Source organism: Paramisgurnus dabryanus, chromosome 9, assembly GCF_030506205.2.
Source record: "Paramisgurnus dabryanus chromosome 9, PD_genome_1.1, whole genome shotgun sequence".
Taxonomy (NCBI): Eukaryota; Metazoa; Chordata; class Actinopteri; order Cypriniformes; family Cobitidae; genus Paramisgurnus; species Paramisgurnus dabryanus.
Window position 1 is genome coordinate 40,886,600 of NC_133345.1, and position 18,954 is coordinate 40,905,553.

At 38.0% G+C, this 18,954-nt stretch overlaps 1 protein-coding gene across 2 annotated transcripts in view; it reads right to left on the minus strand.

Annotated features, from left to right (window-relative positions):
* cntn5 (contactin 5) overlaps positions 1 to 18,954 on the minus strand; it is a 286,113-nt gene that overhangs the window by 80,549 nt on the left and 186,610 nt on the right. For both annotated transcript variants that reach the window (XM_073815840.1, XM_073815839.1), the window contains exon 7: positions 9,061 to 9,264. In XM_073815840.1, coding sequence (XP_073671941.1) covers positions 9,061 to 9,264 — 204 coding nt within the window. The remainder of the gene's footprint in view (positions 1 to 9,060; positions 9,265 to 18,954) is intronic.

Here is an 18,954-nt window from a genome sequence, read left to right on the forward strand (position 1 = left end):
ACGCAGCCCAAGACAAACTCCTCATCTGAACGTACAGTCTAATCATCTCTCTGAAGGTTTATGGTTTCAGGTTCAGTAAAGCTCTTGTGAAGTGATCTTTTGCTGGTAGTGATTCGTTCTGTTGCACCTGACTCCACAGGACAACAGCAAACCTCTAAATATCTCAGACTGCAGGTGTTGGATCAGCACATTATTCACCCCTTCTGCCCCTCTCACACGAAATTCCACCCTGGCTCCTTCCCAGTTGGTTTTTGGAAGACCGTACTCATTAATTTAAACCTGTGACAGGAAACGTATGCTTCCTGAATGCTTGGCTCAAGTTTTCTCTTTCGTGAACTCGTGTAGGTGCTTTGTAGATTTAGCAGACGCCTAAGGTACTGTACGCTTCGTGATGAATTACATCGCTCACATGAACTATATCGTTGGCTATATGTCTAGTGCAGTGGCTTGACCTCACAATCACACTGCAACAACCATATATTTTATAAATGTGTATGTACCTGTAAAGTTAGCCTGAAAACCTGTGCGAGGCTTTAAAATACAAGAATGTCATTAAAGTAGATACGAGGCCAAGTGGCATTATTTCTATGCAAAACATTACACAAGAATCAGTTCAAACCACAAGTTTGCGTCCGGTCGTTGGAACGATGGTTTCGAAAAAACTATGTGTAACGACAGAACTTGCGACCATAATTGACCAAAGATGCTTTTGGAAAACGCTCCCCTAGATGTCAAGTGTTAGTGAAACATGTTTATAATTTTAGATTTACTAGTTCCTTAACAAATTGAACTCTATACATACAGTACATTCATACATACAGTACAGTCTATGATTATACTAATATAGTGCAAATATATGATTCTTAAGCATTAATATTTCACTGGCACTACTGTACAAGCATAAACAATTTCCTGAATACAAATGGTATGGGATCCAGCAAACCCAGTATTTGCGGGTGACGCAGAGAGGGAATTCTCCACAGTGCCATGCATGACAAGCTGCTGAACTAAATTATTTGCAAGAGCCGCACACTTCAGATGCCGCTGGGAAACAGGGTGAGAGAATTTGTCCTCAATGCACGACGTATCATGCCGGAGTCTAATTGAGTCGAAAATCCGTGGAATGCTGGGGAATTCGGAATGGCTGGATTTCTCTCCCACAGTCGTAGCTGGGGGGCACGGCCCCTTTGTTTATTCATGCGATTGTCGTGAGGGCCCATCTATATCCATTTGCTGAGAGATATGTCAGGTGGAGCTGAGTAAATCTCCAATTTTCAAAGGAAAACACTCCCGTTCTGGGGCCTTATTATCATTATCAGCCTGATTAAACAGCAAACTGTTGCATGAATTTTACATGAGGAAGTATTTATTTTCTTTGTGCACTTTGAAGAATAGAACAAATGGAACATATATGTGTATATTTATTTAATTTAAAGCACGCCTTCACCATCCTCAGCAAATAATAAATATATATGGTGTATAATCTACATATAATATTTGTATACATTTTTTGCTTTTGAATAAAATATTACACATCGTAAACGATTTTTACCTTTGGCCCCCATAATGGTGTAAAGGCACGCAATCTACCAGGGACAATTTTCTGAAAACTAACCACCCAAACCGCGTCCTCCTGCCTATACTGTAGCAGTAATCTACAGCCCATTTATAGGGCCATTTCATGACAGCAGTCCTCTTTCCCCAAACAACTTTTCAATTTCAATCTCATTCTCCTTATTGTTACACATTTATGATTCCACAGCAATCCCGTGTGTAAAATGAATTTGCAATATTTCATCGGTGCACGCTGCATAGTATTCCTATTTAGCGCCTAGAAGGACTGAAATTGACAGGACTGAGTTTTAGCCTGGCTGAGGGGGGAATGTGTGTTGTGACGCCTATTTTTGAATTTCATGATTTAATCTGTTTATTAACATGAAATGGGGTAGTTTTGTGCAATCCAATTTTGCTTTTCTTTGTTGTGCCATGCAGAACAATCTCCTGATGAAAGTCTGGGCATCTATCAACCGCTTAAAGCTTCTACATCCAACTGCTAATGAAAAAATCCATTATCCCAATGCTGAGCTTCACATCTATATTCTAATGACTCAACCGCAGCAAAAGTGCAAATTGAAAGCACTTAACACACCTCGCTGACAACACGAACTTGGTGGTACAAAAGCTCTTAAAGAGACAGTTCACAAAAAAAAAAAAAAAAAAAAATTGGCATTATTTACTCATCCTCTTTTGATTGCAAACACACAGTTAAAAATTCTCACATCAATGAAAGTTCTTGTTTTACTTTAAAGGTGCAAAAGAATAGATTGATACAATCTGTTATATTGTTCTGTGATATCTACATAGAAGGTATGAGGCTTTATTAAGAGCAAAAAAATAATCCAGAGATGGTTTTGCATGTCCATTAACAACCCAAGGATTTGCCCTTAGAAATAAATCTTGAGCTCTGCTCTAATTGTCTGTTTCACAGAGCAGCTCAGTTCAGTAGCTCTGTGTGTGTGCAAACAGACCTTATGTTTGAGCCTGTATCAGACGAAGATACAGATATTGAGGAATAATTAATTGTCTGTAGATTGTTAATGGACATTTCTGAGTCAATAGTAGAACTTCAGCCTAAGTGTTAGCATATATTAGCATATAGCGCTAACTCAGCAGTCACTTTGTTTTTAGCATTGTAACAACATTGTAATTAATGTCGGGGGCATATATCTTGACTGTAACATCACAGTTGGTGTTATGTTGAGATTGGCCTGTTTTCCATCAGTCTTTTTAGGAGGTTTACAAAAGAATGAGGAAACAGTTGTGTTTAAGGATTACGATCATGTCATTATCATGTACAGAACTCTTATTATTCATCTATGCCTAGATAAATACAGTTTTTACATTCTACGGCACCCTTAACTTAGTAATTTATTATGTCAACTCATCACTAGTCAATAAGTTAAAATAGTAGGTTCAAATGACTTGCATAACCAATTTGATTAAACTTGCATTTTTACAGTGTTTATGACCTTTGGACACAAAAGAAGAAACTTGTTTATTAAAAACAAATTAAAATTAAGTTTACTGAACTAAAATTTTAAGTTAAATGTACAAACTTAGTAACTAATGCTTTTAAGTAAAGACTACTGATGACAACTTGATTTGTCTGCTACACCCAAAGGTTCTATGTTAAAACAACTTAAGCTGTTTAGTTTTCACCCTGACACTAAAAAGATTTCATGCAGGTTTCGGTGCTTATTTCTAGTAATGTCAACTAATTTGGGTTAAGAGTGCACAAACATAGCATATGAGTAAGCCACACAACTCGGATACCACATTCCAAGTTTCCCAAAATTAAATAAGCTTTATGTAAGAACCAGTAAACTTGAGAAGTACTGTGACCAGATTTTTAAGTTAGTGAGTGAATCATTTAAATCCTTTTTGTGAATCTAATTAACTTATTTATTAAAAAGATCAGATTCATATGTAACACAATTATAAATCAAACATAACTACTTCATGAATATGTTAGCAAAGCTAGCTAAACAAAAGCTATAAAGAAGCACACAAAGCTATATCATCATATTTGATTACTACTGCTTCAGAAGACTTGTAAGACACAAGTCAAAGATTCATTCCCCAAACAAATTACATTATTCAAGATGTGTAACATGTTTAAAAAAGAACAAAATACATTCAGAATGCAAAAGGATGAGTAAATAATCTTTTTGGGTGACCTACTTCTTTAAGAAACCAAATAACTGGATGACTGTTGGGTCTCTTGTCATCTATAACTAAATAAACCTTCTCATTCAATTGACAGAATGTGTGACCATTTCACTTTCCATTAAAATCACAATTATGGGATGTGTACAACGTCATGCTAAGAATCATTATAAGATGCACTTACTGGTTTAAAGCATTCACATACATAGCACATGTCTGCCTTACTGTCCGAATGCATTACTGAGGCACGACTCACAAGGCATTTGAAAGAGGTACACCTGAAGGCCCGACAATATTTTACCGTGACCTGATATGAAATGATATGACAGCTTGAGAGAAATGCCAATCATAAAGGCCAGTGGCCCTTTGGTTTTTATTGTGGATTCTTCTTCTGGTTTTGATAAATGATCTAGCAGACAGTTAAGGGTAACTAATGGGGCGTACACACCAAACACGAATTCAGTAATTTGCACGAGTAGATTACATACAAAGTCAATGCAAAGACACAAATAGACTTAAAACTCACGCAAATTTGGTGGTGCGATTGCCACAAAAATGCGCTATTCGCCTCAAATGCGTCTTTGCACAAGTTACAAATATTTAACTCCAGCACAAAATTCGTATGACACATGGTTATCCCACAAGTAATCTAGACCGAGAAACGCGATTCTTAAGGGGTTCGCACACCGGATGCGCAGCTCAGCGCCGCGCTGTTCTAAGAAAATTAAACACATTGTTTTCTATGAGTATATGCACACCGGCGCCGACAGGTGGTGCCTATCCGCGGTGCCCAGCTACAACTCAGGAAGTTGCTCAAATCCCTGTCGCGCCACTCACATAGTTTAACATTAAATTACTTTATATTTGTCCCAAATCATTAATGATTAAAATTGGCTGCTAACATATATTTTGCATTTTGAAGTAGACGCTATCTGACTAAGCTTGCGCTGTTTAATGTGCACTTCCGGTACACTTATGATACCTCCGAGTTGTCCTAAACGCAACGCAACGCGGCGCTGCACTTCCCGTCCGGTGTGCGAGCCCCTTTAGTGTTTGGTGTGTACGCATTATAAGAGGAAACTGTGTTGTTTTTATGCTAATCAGGTAATGGCACATGCACACCCATTTTGAAGGCCAATGAGAGTACTCTGACATACTTTACTGTGTCTTGGTGTTAATGTGCTCATCCATCTTTTGAATCATTACTGATGCCATAAATCAATAGAAGATGTACACAAATATTCTTAAGCATCATAGCATTTAATATGTTGGAGAGCGATGAGTAGTCAATAAAATGACTCTACCACTCCTCATGACAAACTGTGAATCTTTCGGGGTGGGTGAGAGTAAAATTTAATGCACATTACAAAAAGGGGAGTGAGGTTTTCAAAGAGCACAGATGCGCACTCATTTATCATTTAATGACTCCTGAATTAGAAACTAATAACGGTACATACATCAATATGCATATTCCTGACCCCGTTGACATTTGAAATGTTTTTAACACAAATCGAAGCCACTGCACCTTTGCTTTCCTACAGTAATTCAAGGACGAATTCAAGGAGAATTCGAATTTGGTCGCCTATGAATGAATGACAAATGATGAAGGCCTACACGATTGTTTGACCCTTCACATGGTCACTGCCCCTTCAAGCTCTGAGGCCAAGCAGGAAGGTCAGGTAATCCAGAGTGTTTTGCGAACGCACCAACTTGGTTGATAAGTCTGTAAGAGTTATTGTTCCATCAGGGTTAAGGTGCGATTTATCACTTAGGAACAGAGGGCCGCCGCTGCCTTTGCGTTTTCGCCGAGAGAGCGGACGGAGAAGATGCATGACTTACCCTGGAGGTGCAGCCGAGCGCAGATGCGTTTGGGCAGCTTTGATTAAGAGTGTCTTAGCCGAGGGAAGGACACAGGTGAAGCATTTCACCTGCGAATTCCAGCACGGAGCCTCTCGTGCAGTTAATTATCACGGCATCTCACCGGAGAAAGCAAATCGTGGGTCCTTTTTCGGTGAGGTTCCAAAGCTTTGCTTTTTAAGCTTGGCTGGGGGTCATTGTGTGAGGCTTCCCATATGAATGCCAAAAAAACGAAGGAACCAAATACACTCGGCTATGGGTGACTAACCTCTCGATGAACCCACTCTGATTTTGCATATCGTCCCTTCAAGCACCTGTGGCACATAGATACCCCTCTTTTGTCTGTCTTAGCCTTTAACTGCCTTTGTCTGTTCTTTCTTTATATTTTAAGTGGTCTGTAATAACCGTACCCAGCTAGAGAACATGATGCAACTTGCATTCGATATCACTGCTAACAAGAGGCGCGAATCCAATTTAGTATGCTAATTCATTTAGATTTGTGTATGTCTCCAAGGGCCGTTTCTCACAACAAGGTTATGCAAATGCCTGAGGGGGACGCAGTGTCCTGATAAAGGACGTGCTACATTAGGCTACGTAGGCAAAAACAAGCTTTCAGGGCACCGTTGCCGGGATGTTACGGCACCGTGTACCGCGGGGACTGACGTCGACTTGTACCGGTGATGCATGCGTGTCTCTGAAGTACGTAAAAACGCCTGAAGTGACAGGCGGGTGTTTGGCTCCCCTGTCGGCCCACGGGAGCGGGCAATAAAAGAAGCTACGGCCCATTCTGGAAGAGCACCATTGATTCGGTTAATTTTATGCTGGGAAATGATTTCCCCAATGGCCGTTTCACCAGAACGCATTGTCTGTGAAAAAGTGCTCTAAAGCAAATGATAAAGCACCTCATGCTCTCTTTTTAATGCGGATGCTTGGAATTCATGACACTTTCGGTTTGGCCCTAAGGGCCCCTCGCTCAACCGGAGATTGGAGGAGAGAAAGCGAGGAAGAGTGAGACACATAAACCTCACATATAAGCCTCATTAAATGGGCTTCACATGGTGTAAAAAATACTAATGTGGACAACTGACCTCAGTGCCAATACTGTGAGTGAAAAGGGGCACATCTTCCTTTAAGCCAGATTTGGAGAAACACACATAATTTGTATCCTCTTCAGATGTTGTCATGGATGGCAATACAGAGCTTTAAAAATACCCTGCGAATCTCAAAAGACCAGCTGTAATGTATCTACACTCATTGTATCAATGGATTTATTGCAGACAGAAGTGTAGGAAAGGGAATGATAAAGCAGTTTAATAATCTTTTTTAGCACCGCAGTTACCTAAAATACAACCAGAGAGTACGAAATAAGTGATGCAATAACTTTATGTTCGACTTACTTTATGTTGTGCCACTAAAGTTCAAAATGCAATTGCCATATGTTACTTGGAAAGGCTTGAATGGCAGTGATGTCAGTTGGGGGCGGGAATGTTTGATGAGGAAGGCAGACGAGGAGAGTATTCGAAACTTTGTTAAAAAAAGTTATACAATTCGAAGATTAAATCTTCCCACATACAGTCAAAAAAATAATCAACTTCATTTATTCACTGGTGTTTTCAGCAGGAGAAATTATTTTAATGTTGATGCGTGCACATTTAGCTTTCTATTCTCGATTTGCAATGCTATTTATAGCCCTTACATGCACCTGATATCGGGTATGATTACATTTATTTAAGAAAGTTTGAAAAATAAATCTTTCATAAAATGTTATTGTATCATCCAGAGATTTGAAAAAGACGTGAAGATGTGACCTTCACGCTACTGTGTTTTTAAAAGTCCGCCATGCACATTTAATTTAAAATCCATATAAATATTTCATGCAAATAAGTTACTTATCACACTGAAATACATTTCAGCTTTTATATGTTTATTTAACTCATTTGCAACCAGCTTTTTTTAAAGTTGCCTGCCAGCATTTTTATTTTTAATTTTCACAAAAGTTTTTACATAATGCATTCCAGAAAAATTTAGGGGCTGGGGGTGCACACCAAAGCTTAAACTTTAAGCTTTAAAAGCAGCTGAAAACAGCAGGCAGACGGCTACTATAGGCGCTTGCCAGCTTTTTTTCTGCTGAGCGCTTTGGTTGTTATAATACTATAATAAAACAGTTGAAAACGCCATAAACACCTTGGTGTGCACGCCCCCTTATGCTTAGGCTGAGTAATGTCATTTTAATGGCAATGAAAATGTTATTAGTCAGTAATTAAAAAGCCTAATTTTTACAAATGTCACCTTAGTGATTTCATTGGTATTAAACAAATTTGACTGTGAAATGTGAGTGCATGCAAGCTTTTTTGGCAAAAAAACTTTAAAAAATCACTAAAGATGCAACTAGAAACATTGCATATCATACAAATCGGAATGTAAATGAAAATAAACTGAAACCACATTACTGCCACATTCAGGTTGTATTCAGGTCCAAGTACTCACAAGGGACACAAGTTTTACATGTCATCGTTCATTCAGTTTATCTTTTGTGCACTTAGAGGACTTTGCCGAAAAATCAACCTGGCATTTAGCTGATTCGGTCAAATAAAACGTGTATTTCTGAATGGCCTGAGGCTTAAGGGGACAGAGAATGAAAAACCATTTTTACCTTGTCTTTGTTGAATAATGGTAGTCTACCTGCATTCACAAATATACAAAAAGTGCTAGACATGCTAAACATCCCAGTCTCATAGAAATTCCTCTTTTAGAAATGACAGCCAGAAAACAACCCAATCTGAAAAACTGATGCTTATGACATCACAGGCATCTCACTGCCCCTCCACTTTAAAATAATTGGCTACATTTTTTGAGTGGCAGCAAAGTCAGCCAATCAGTAATGAGATTGCAAGTTAAGCCAGTAGTGGGAGCCAAATAGGTGCAAAACCACTTGTTTAAAATCCCCCACCCTAATAGAGCTATCTGAGAGAGGTTTTTAGGAAGCTTCTAAGGCATTACAGACCCCCCCCCAAAAAAAAATTGTCTACATGTCACATCACAGAACAAGGATAAATACTCCGTTCAATCATTCTATGTCACCTTTAATTAAGCAGATTCGAAATGAAGGTATTCGATTAACATATAATACATGACGAGAGCATTCGGTTGATATCAGGTGGCGTTTAGTGGCTTTTGCATCTGTTCTCCTCAAATCTAACTCTATAAAATAAACAACAAAAACTCTTTACAAATTGTCTGTAAATAAGAAATACAACTCAAAGAAGTCACACACAGTCTCATTCAAATTCCAAGACACTGCCAAACACTGACAATTTAATTGAATAATAGCAAAGTCATGCCACGGTATTGATTCATCAATCCGGTTTAACTAGAGAACCACTTGGCATCCGTCCCGGTTCTACCATGCAGCTGAACTGTATTTCGGGAGCAGGATGTGCGTGTATGTGCGAGTGTGAAGCGTGCGAGATATCTCACCATCTGTTTTCAGAGTCAGGGGTGTCGGTGGGCTCAGGACCCTGGCGTTGGTCACAGTGTTTTTCACTTGGCACACGTAGCTGCCCACGTCTGAGGGCTGCACCTTGGAGATGTACAGATTTCCCGTCTCCTGCGAGATGAATCTCCGGCTGTCCTCCGCCACGAACGAGGGGAGCTCGTTGAACACCCAGCTGTAAATGATTTCTGTTGGGGCCAAAAGGAGAACATGCAGATGAGCCGCAAGAACAACTCACAGTGGCCCCTAAGGACCCCTGTCTGAATGTGCCCTTCCAGGAGCAGAGGAAAGGCTCATAGTGAGCTGATGTGTAGGTGATGTGTATTAATTCTGTGCTCTCTACCAGACAGAGTTCAGGGAATATAGATGTTATAAATATGTACAGAGGAACTTTTTGCTTGTTTGTTTGTTTGTTTTCATATACTGTGCCATACTGCATTAAAATGAGCACAGTAACCTAACCAGGTGCAACACTGTAAAGGCGTATATAATATATCACCATCATCTCTTCCATACTAATGTCGTTTTTTACCTAACAAGCCCAGGTCTTGTAAACAGCCCTGTATAGTGATGCAAGACATTTTTGAAATTCAGGTTAAAGTCTCATAATCTAATGACGAAGAGCATCAAAGTTTAATTTCACATTGATTTAAATCTTTGACAAGATCTTACTCGGTCAATATGAAAGATATCAAGGATATAATGCAAGTTGGCAGTGTGTAAACACAACCACCCCACGATGAAAGAAAAATCCACCATTTTAAACTAAATCAGTCCCATAAGACATGCCATTTTTATTCTTTTATCAATGTGAGGTCACACTGATGAAGCCACGCCCACTAACAGTCCTCAACCCTTAGCAAGTTATACTGTGTCCACTAGACACTATTGTCTCAGACTGTATTAATCAGATCTATTTTAACTGAAAGTGCTTACTGTCTGTTGGTAAGGAAGTGGGCACTTTGGACATGCTATAATAAATGATCTGCAGGGTATTTTGAGCTGAGACTTATATTACATCTTGTAAAAATGCCATAATAGGTGAGAAAACTTTATGTATCACAGTGACATGATCATATCAACTCTTCGAGGACAAGTAACGATTTCTTTCTTTTATAAATTCATCTCTGTTTTGGTACTATAATGATTTCAAAATGTCAAGGTAATTATTAGTTTCATGATCAATCATTGCTGTCAACTCCACACAGACATGCAGAGAGATGTGTCATATCAATCCAGCTGATATGTGTTACTGAAGTATTTCTCTGAGCTCACGCTGTTTCCCTTATGTCGACTGAATCATTCACACAGACTTTCTTACAGCATAAAAGAATAGAGAAAAAATAGAGAGAAAAAAAAATCCTTTTGCCAAATGATTTTCCCCGAGACCAAATTATTCACCACATAATTAACGTATGAATTTCACAGACCATTGATTCCTTTTCCTTAGTAAATACAGGTGCAGTGCTTCTGAGATTTAATCACTGAAGGATCGCTGCTCTTTAAAGAGATTCCTGGTCAGTTTTTCATACACAAAGGTTAAGGTCACCTGAGGAAACAATGAATATTTATCTTTTATACCACAGGGGCGCATGATGCGAAGGTCGTTACAACATGTATTTATCCAGTCATGTGTGTGCCTCATCATGACAAAATAAGTTAGCGCATCATGTAAACTTATGTGCATCATGCGTCATGTCAAAATACATGTCTGCTGCAGACGCTTTGAAAGGGTTTATGATCAAAAAGCCCCTCACGTTTGCCAGATAATATCATGTGCAATCAGAGTTTAGTGTTAAGTAAGTGTCTCTTTTATCATTAACCCTTTTGACACGTGTGCAGCAGACACACATTTTGACTTGATGCATGATGCACATGGTTCACATGATGCAACAAACGCATATTTTGACATGACAAGCAACACACATGACACTCTGAACACATATTGTGAATGTGCGCCCCTTGGAAGAGAAGTCACCGGCCACCACTTTTTACCACAATGATGTTTAAGCTTCTGATGCACATGTTTATTTTAGAGTGCCCATATTATGCAAAATCCACTTTTACAAGGTGTTTGGACATAATTGTGTGAACAACACAACCCTACAATGAAAAAAATCCACCCAATCCTTTGTTTTTAATCCCAACTAAACCAAAGACATGCTGTTTTGATTATCTTGTTAATGTGACATCACACTGAACAAGCCCTGCCCACAGCCATTGACTCACTGGTTAATTTTATCCAAAATATTTGCTCTTTAATCCAAAGTTGCTATTTATATCCTGACGTTAACTAAGAATCAGACTGAATAAAGTTAATTTACTTAAACCAGTGGTGTAAAGAGTACTTGAAAACCATGCTTGAGTAAAAGTACAAATACTACTACTACTACTACTAATAATATAATAATTTGTTACATTTAATTGAACAGCTTAATTGAACTAAGGCTATGTCCTGTTTTTAGCTAAGGCTTGTCTGTAAAACCAAGCCATAAATTCAATTGAATCCAATGATAAATGCATAAACTCGCAGATAAATACACCTGATGCACAACTTATAATCTGTTAGCAGAGATTCCCAATGTTCAACATTGAATTGCTCTAGATCTTTAGATTTTAGTTACTACATTCCTACACATACTACAGATTTAATTAAGTTCAAATATCATGACATGTCGCAATGCATTTTGCCATATCAGTAATGTTGGCAACTTTTGGTATTGCTAACAATCAGCAGAGGTGGAAAGTAACGAATTACATTTACTCACGTTACTTTAATTGAGTAGTTTTTTTTTTTTTGTGTACTTTTACTTTTTTGAGTAGTTTTTAAAATCTGTACTTTTACTTTTACTTAAGTATGTTTTGTTTAAAGTATTGTACTTCGCTACATTTGAAATCATATCCGTTACTGAGTAAAAAATATTTATAAAAGCAAGGTGAAAAGACGCGCAACGGATGATTGATGGGCGGGGGAACGCGCAAAAAGAACCATGGAGACGGACGAGACAGGCACGCGCTAATGCAGACCCGCCTCAGTTCAAATCTTATGAAAGAAACCCCTGGCCATATTTAAGCAACCACTTTCCACTGACGCGAAGCGAGTATTTAATTCCTATGAAAGGTAGGATTCATGCTCGAATACGGAATTCCCGCAGGTTTTTTACGCTCATTTGCACGACGCGTTTTTAATACCATGCGCATTATCTTCCGAGGTCTAGCAGCTTAGCGTCAAGTCAAACACAACTTCAGAACGTCCTCGAGAATGCGCAGTTCATTAGACATTGCAGAGAGAGAGAGAGGGAGAGAGAGAGAGAGAGAGAGAGAGAGAGAGAGAGAGAGAGAGAGAGAGAGAGAATAAAGGTCTTAGACATCAGGTACCCAGGTCAGGGAAGATAGAAGACAATAAACGTGTCAAAACTATATAGCCATGGCACTCATCTCATTATGTGCTCATTTAAACTATAGTTTAATAAAATAATGTATGTTACCAGCAATACATAAATTACAACCTTACTATAGTGATTGTATTTACCAGCTGCTGACCTCATATTATTTTTGCTTTAAAAGTGCATAACTCGCATGTAAAAATCATTAAACAATTCCATTAATGTTTCTTAGTTTAAAAAAGCTTTTTATTTTATTTACTTTTTGTTATTGCATTTTAATTGTAAAGATGTTCCTACAATTAAAAACAACTAGTTTGAGATTTATATTTCCTTATCTTTTTTTAACTATACTAGAATCCTCCACCTCTCCCCGCTTTAAAAAAAAGTAACTTTTACTCTGAGTAAAGTTAAAATGATTTACTTTTTACTTTTACTTAAGTAAAATTTTATTAAAGTAACTTTACTTTTACTTAAGTACAATATTTTATTACTCTTTCCACCTCTGACAATCAGCAAAGTTATGGTAGCCAACATTACATTGACAACACTGTTGTGGGCAACGCATTACAAGTAACGTGCATTACGTAATAATATTACTTTTCTGAAGTAACGAGTAAAGTAACGCATTACTTTTTAAAATGTACACATAAATATTTGAGTTACTTTTTTAAAAAAGTAATTCAAGTTACTTTTTAGTTTAATTAATTTGATAAAAAAAATATGTACTGAATTAAACTAAACATAGTCACATTATGCACTCTATGCGTACACGCCTGTGTGGGAACAGTTTGAGTCAGAAACTGAGATGGCAGGCCAGAGCTCAACATTTTTGTGATGAAATATCATACCTGCAAACTCAGAAGGGCTGAAAAAGGTGACACATTGTATACGCGCCCGCACCCCCCCCCCCTTACTATTGTTATATAAATATGGTAACAGTTTACAATAAGGTTCATTAGTTAACATTAGTTAGCTACATTAGTTAACATGAACTAATAATGAACTGCATTAATACAGCATTTATTAATCTTTGTTAATGTTAATTTCAACAATTACTAATACTTTATTAAAATCTTGTTAACATTAGTTAATGCACTCTGAACTAACATGAACAAACAATTAAAGCTTAAATTTGTATTAAGTAACATTAACAAAGATGAATAAATACTGTAACAAATGTATTGCTCGTGGTTTGTTCAAGTTAGTTAATACATTAACTAATGTTAACTAATCAACCTTATTGTAAAGTGTTACCAAATATTCTTACATTTAGGCCAATCCTAAAAAAGTTATAATCTAAATATATCAAAAATTCCAGTATAGAGTCCAGTAGGTTGTTACAGTTAATATACAGTAACAGAAATTTGCATATTAAAAACGTGAAGTTGTTCATTTGAAAGATTAATTGAAAACACATGTAGTAGACGTAACACCACTATCTCACATTAAGTGCACTACATTTCTTCAGTCATGCATCCCTCTTTACAGTAAATACATTACAGCATACTTGATTTAATGTGAGGACAGTGAAATTGTACACTTATTATCAATCTTATAATGTACTTAAGTTACTCAGGCAATCAGTACAGGACATCGCTGGTTTATTTTGGCTTATAAAGTAAGTTATATCAACCAGCTCAGGTTAGCTGATAAAGTAGCATCAGAGTAAACATTTGTGCTTGCCTTTGAGGTGCGGGATGGCCCTCCTGCAATCGCTCATCACTTTTGTTTTGATTGCAGCATCACATGTTTAACAAAGGGTCCCTTGACAGAAGCAAATGTGATATGCATCCATATGTTTGCGCTTTATCTCTTCTCTCAGACCAGACGCGAACTTTTCTCTACAGTTTATGGCATACGCAGCACGCAGATGTCCCGCTACGGTGGCTCAACGCAAGCCATTCAGCGTTTGACATCAAAGTACCGCGAGACCAGACTTCTCCATATGTATTTGATTCGCTCTCGCAGTATTTTGATATCATAGGATTGCCCTGCGTGGCGCCAGATGAAGTCCCTCAGTTGTGTGTTTGTGCGTACCTCGCGACCACAGATTCTATCCATCTTCACCCTCTGACACTTTCGTCTCGTTTTTATTTGACGAATAAACAATGTAGCGAGTAACGTTAAGTGTCATTTCAAATGTAGTGGAGTAAAGAGTACAAATACAATCAAAAATGTAATTGAGTAGAGAGTAAAAGTTGCTTATATTTTTAATACTCAGTACAAAGTACAAAGTAGCCAAAAAAAAACCTTAAGTACAGTAACAAAGTACATTTACTTAAGTACTTTACACCTCTGCGTGTGATTCACAGAACAAACGCACGCACAGAAAACGCGCTTAACGTTACCCCTTTCTTTCAGATGTGAAATCTATAAATCGCAAATTATCTTGAACTAGTATGCATCTGAACAGTAAGATTTCCACCTTTAAACGATGCCTAATTAATGCCATTGACATATAAAAGAGCGCATGTCAATGTTTAAACCCTTTATGAGCAGCAAGAATGGCTTATATTTTCAAAAACCTGCAGCAATCGGACAAGCAAAAGTGCCTCAAAACTAACCTCAAAACAAACGTCAGTGTCAGTAGCGGTAGCGTGAAAAGTTTAATCCGCGGGAAAGCTGATGCAGCCAAGGCCTTTTAATAGAAGCTGCTGGCAACGCAAAGACCCGCCCTTCACGTAACCCCATTTGTTCAGCTCCCATCCATTGACCAATCGGCTATCCTAACCTTAACCACACTGTGATGACCTCACGTGATGACCAAAGAGCTTTTATTGTTTTTGTGAAACAGACCGCAGTAGGTTTTTGAAACTCCCGTTTATGGGAAGTTTAGACCCCCCCCCCCCAAAAAAAAACAAAAACTCTTCGGATCTACATGATTCACGTGGATGACCTTTTTCAATTCAAAACGGCGATTTTCGCCGAAAAGCGACTAGTTTGCAGGTATGAAATATGCAATTTCTGAATGCTGAACTTTTCAGTCATAAAAGACACCTGCAAGGCCTGAAAGAGATCAAAGGCTCAGACAAGAAAAAGTAACGCAAAAGTAACTAAAAAGTAACGTAAGCATTACTTTACATGAAAAGTAACGAAGTAACACAATTCGTAACTTTTTTGGGGGAATGCATTACTTTTAAAAGTAACTTTCCACAACACTGGTTGTAAAGTAAAACACTGGGTTGTATAGATTCATCTGGCTAAATTTAAATTAAATTAACGAATACACTCTTACCTCAATGTGTTTCTTTAAATTTGACGATTTTTTTTTCTAAAAGCACTTAGTTCCTTGGTTTGTGCCAGACACAATTTAACGAGTAACAGCAAGTGTCAGTTCAACTGTAGTGGAGTAAAAATTTCATATATTCAGTCAAAAATGTAGTATTGTAGTAGTGAGTAAAGAGTAAAAGTTGCTTATATGTTTGATACTCAGTACAGAAGTATATTTACTCCAATACTTTAAACCTTTGACTTACACTCAGATTAATAAAATTTGGCCAGGGGTTTCCAACCTGTACAGTACTGAAAAAAACATTCTTAATGTAATGGTGTGGGGGATGTTTTCTTGGCACACTTTAGGCCCCTTAGTGCCAATTGGGCATCGTTTAAATGCCACGGCCTACCTGAGCATTGTTTCTGACCATGTCCATCCCTTTATGACCACCATGTACCCATCCTTTGATGGCTACTTCCATCAGGATAATGCACCATGTCACAAAGCTCGAATCGTTTCAAATTGGTTTCTTGAACATGACAATGAGTTGACTGTACTAAAATGGCCCCCACAGTCACCAGATCTCAACCCAATAGAGCATCTTTAGGATGTGGTGGAACGGGAGCTTCATGCCCTGGATGTGCATCCCACAAATCTCCATCAACTGCAAAACGCTATCCTATCAATATGGGCCAACATTTCTAAAGAATGCTTTCAGCACCTTGTTGAATCAATGCCACGTAGAATTAAGGGCGAGAGGGGGTCAAACACAGTATTAGCATATATATTCATATATATATGTATGAATACATTTTTGTCTACAAAACTAGTCTCAAACATTCAATAATACATCAAATCATAAAAAATATGATGAATGTCAGTGTACATTTGAAATAGCATACTACTGCAGCATACCACACACTACTAATGATCTTCTTGTGCCTGTTGAAAAATATTCACATGCTCTACTGTTGGACACAATGAAGTACTGTAAGATGTATCTACAGTCGTTTTCTCAATGAACTGACAGCGCTCAACGCATTCATCAAGGTCAAAAATCAACAACACCTCCTCTATACTTTCACTCCATACAGCAATTGAGAGTAATATCCTGTTTACATCTCAGTGATCCCAAATTATTTTCAATTACTTTCACTTTTAAAGCCATCTACCCATATTAATGTGAATGAAACCTCCTACCAGCAATTCAGGCAAATGAAAGACAAATTAACCTCAAAGTCGTCCTACGAGTCCTAAAATAAACTCCCCTCGGTTCCCTCCATTCCACATGTATCAAATCCAAATAAGTACTAATCCTCCGAGCAAACATTTAATAGTTCCAGCTTATAATTGTATGATGTTCTCATAAGACTCAGAGAGCTATGAGACTCTACGTGAACGTGTTTTGGTCATGACATACGGATCATTCCTCATATGGTCTTTCATATAACGTAAACATAACTTAATAACATAAAAATAATAACTAGCATGTGTTCTGTCCAATATGTACCCATAATGGGTTAAAAATTACCCACCCATGCATTTTTGGAGTGTATGTGATCCTGGTAGTTTTCCTCAATTAACGACGGTAAAATTAGCTTCTGCTGTCTCATCCTCAATGGTAATATTAGTTGGACGGTCCTCTAAAATACGATGGTATGCTGCTTGGAATCATTTTCATTCATTTTTTTTTCATGCTGAAATAAACTTGGTGCTTGGCGACAATTGGAAAATCTGTGCATGGATAAAAAAAGGATCATGACACAACCTTGACACGCTGTCACCTATTGTCACAAGAGGGAATACGCTGTCAGTAATACTCCATTCCTAATTTACCTATTGCTTGCACTATTGCATAGCAACATTTTTACTTATATTAAATTATCTTTATTTTAGTCCGTTTGATGACCATTAATCATGGGAGGGATACATTTAGATATAAAGATCAGGGGGGATCCCCCCAACCCCCCCAAAGCAAATTCCACCATGTCTTTACCTAATGGTACATACTTGGACCTTTTAAAGGGTACTGCCCCAGTGAGTGCCAGGGACCATTTTGTCTGACAGTGTATATCTCTCACTAGGAAATAATTTGTCTCTCTGAGCATGAACCTCAGCATTGGCATTTAAAAAGATCTCATTCCCTGACCTGGTAGCCAATGAATGATGTTAATTTACCAGCAAACAATTACTGAAAATCATTAGACTGAAAAGGCCTTGCCTCCTCAAGTGCTTGGGGTTTTATTTTTTTTATTTGGATTTGCAGGTAGTACGAATTTATATATCCTCTAGTGGGGAAATTTCCCAGCAGTCAGGTTTCATACATACATGAATTTACTGTATATTCCTTAAAAACTAAATTTTAAAAACAAAGATGTCCTTCAATTTAACCAGACACTATGTGAAAGAGCTTCACAAGATGTGACAATGAAACAAAGCTCACTGATGCTATGTTCCATTAGAGGACAACTGAGCAGTGAGACTTGAAACAGGCCACTAAAGTGCTCTCCTGTGTCTGCGTGAAATAATTGTCTGAGTGCGATTTCTTTTCATTTCTAATGATCCGGTAAATTTGAGCCCTGATGCTAATGCTTGGCTGGGCACGCACATCGACCGACCGAGTGGGAGATGGCTAGGTTAACACACAAAGCAAGACAATTCCACCTATGTAACAGGAAACTAGTCTAAAACTAATGAGCATGATGCAAATGACACAAGCAAGGTCCCTTGATGGTCACTACAGGTAAAACTCTGGACGGCAGTCTGGCGCATCAATGGCGTCCCTTTCGATCTATTGCATTTTTCAGGACTTGATCAGGTGACAACAGAAATCGATTACAGTACAGTGTACTGTTGAGAGCGGCAGAGACATCAAATAATGGCTTATAATTATCAGATGACAAAAGTAAAAGAGAGCAGGGCTAAATGGAGGGGAACAGACTTTGTGTAAACAGATCAAAAGAGCAAAGAGGATGAAGGAGATAAGGTCTAGCATGAAACTGTGTCAGATTTATTCTGCACACAGCCAAGCGACGAGTAACTTTAGATCTGCACTAAAACTGCTGACAGGTGTAAACAGGGAGGGTCACGCTAATGTTTGTTTATTCAGAATCATACTTTTGGAAGTAATGTGTACTAGCAAGATGAAACATGGACATATGCAGTGAAAGATACAGTGAAAAGTGTTTGGGTTTTACCCAAGAAGGAAACTTTTGTCAAACCACAGTTTTTTCTGTGAAACAAAAAGCAAAACATCTTCCAAGTACCATTTGATAGCT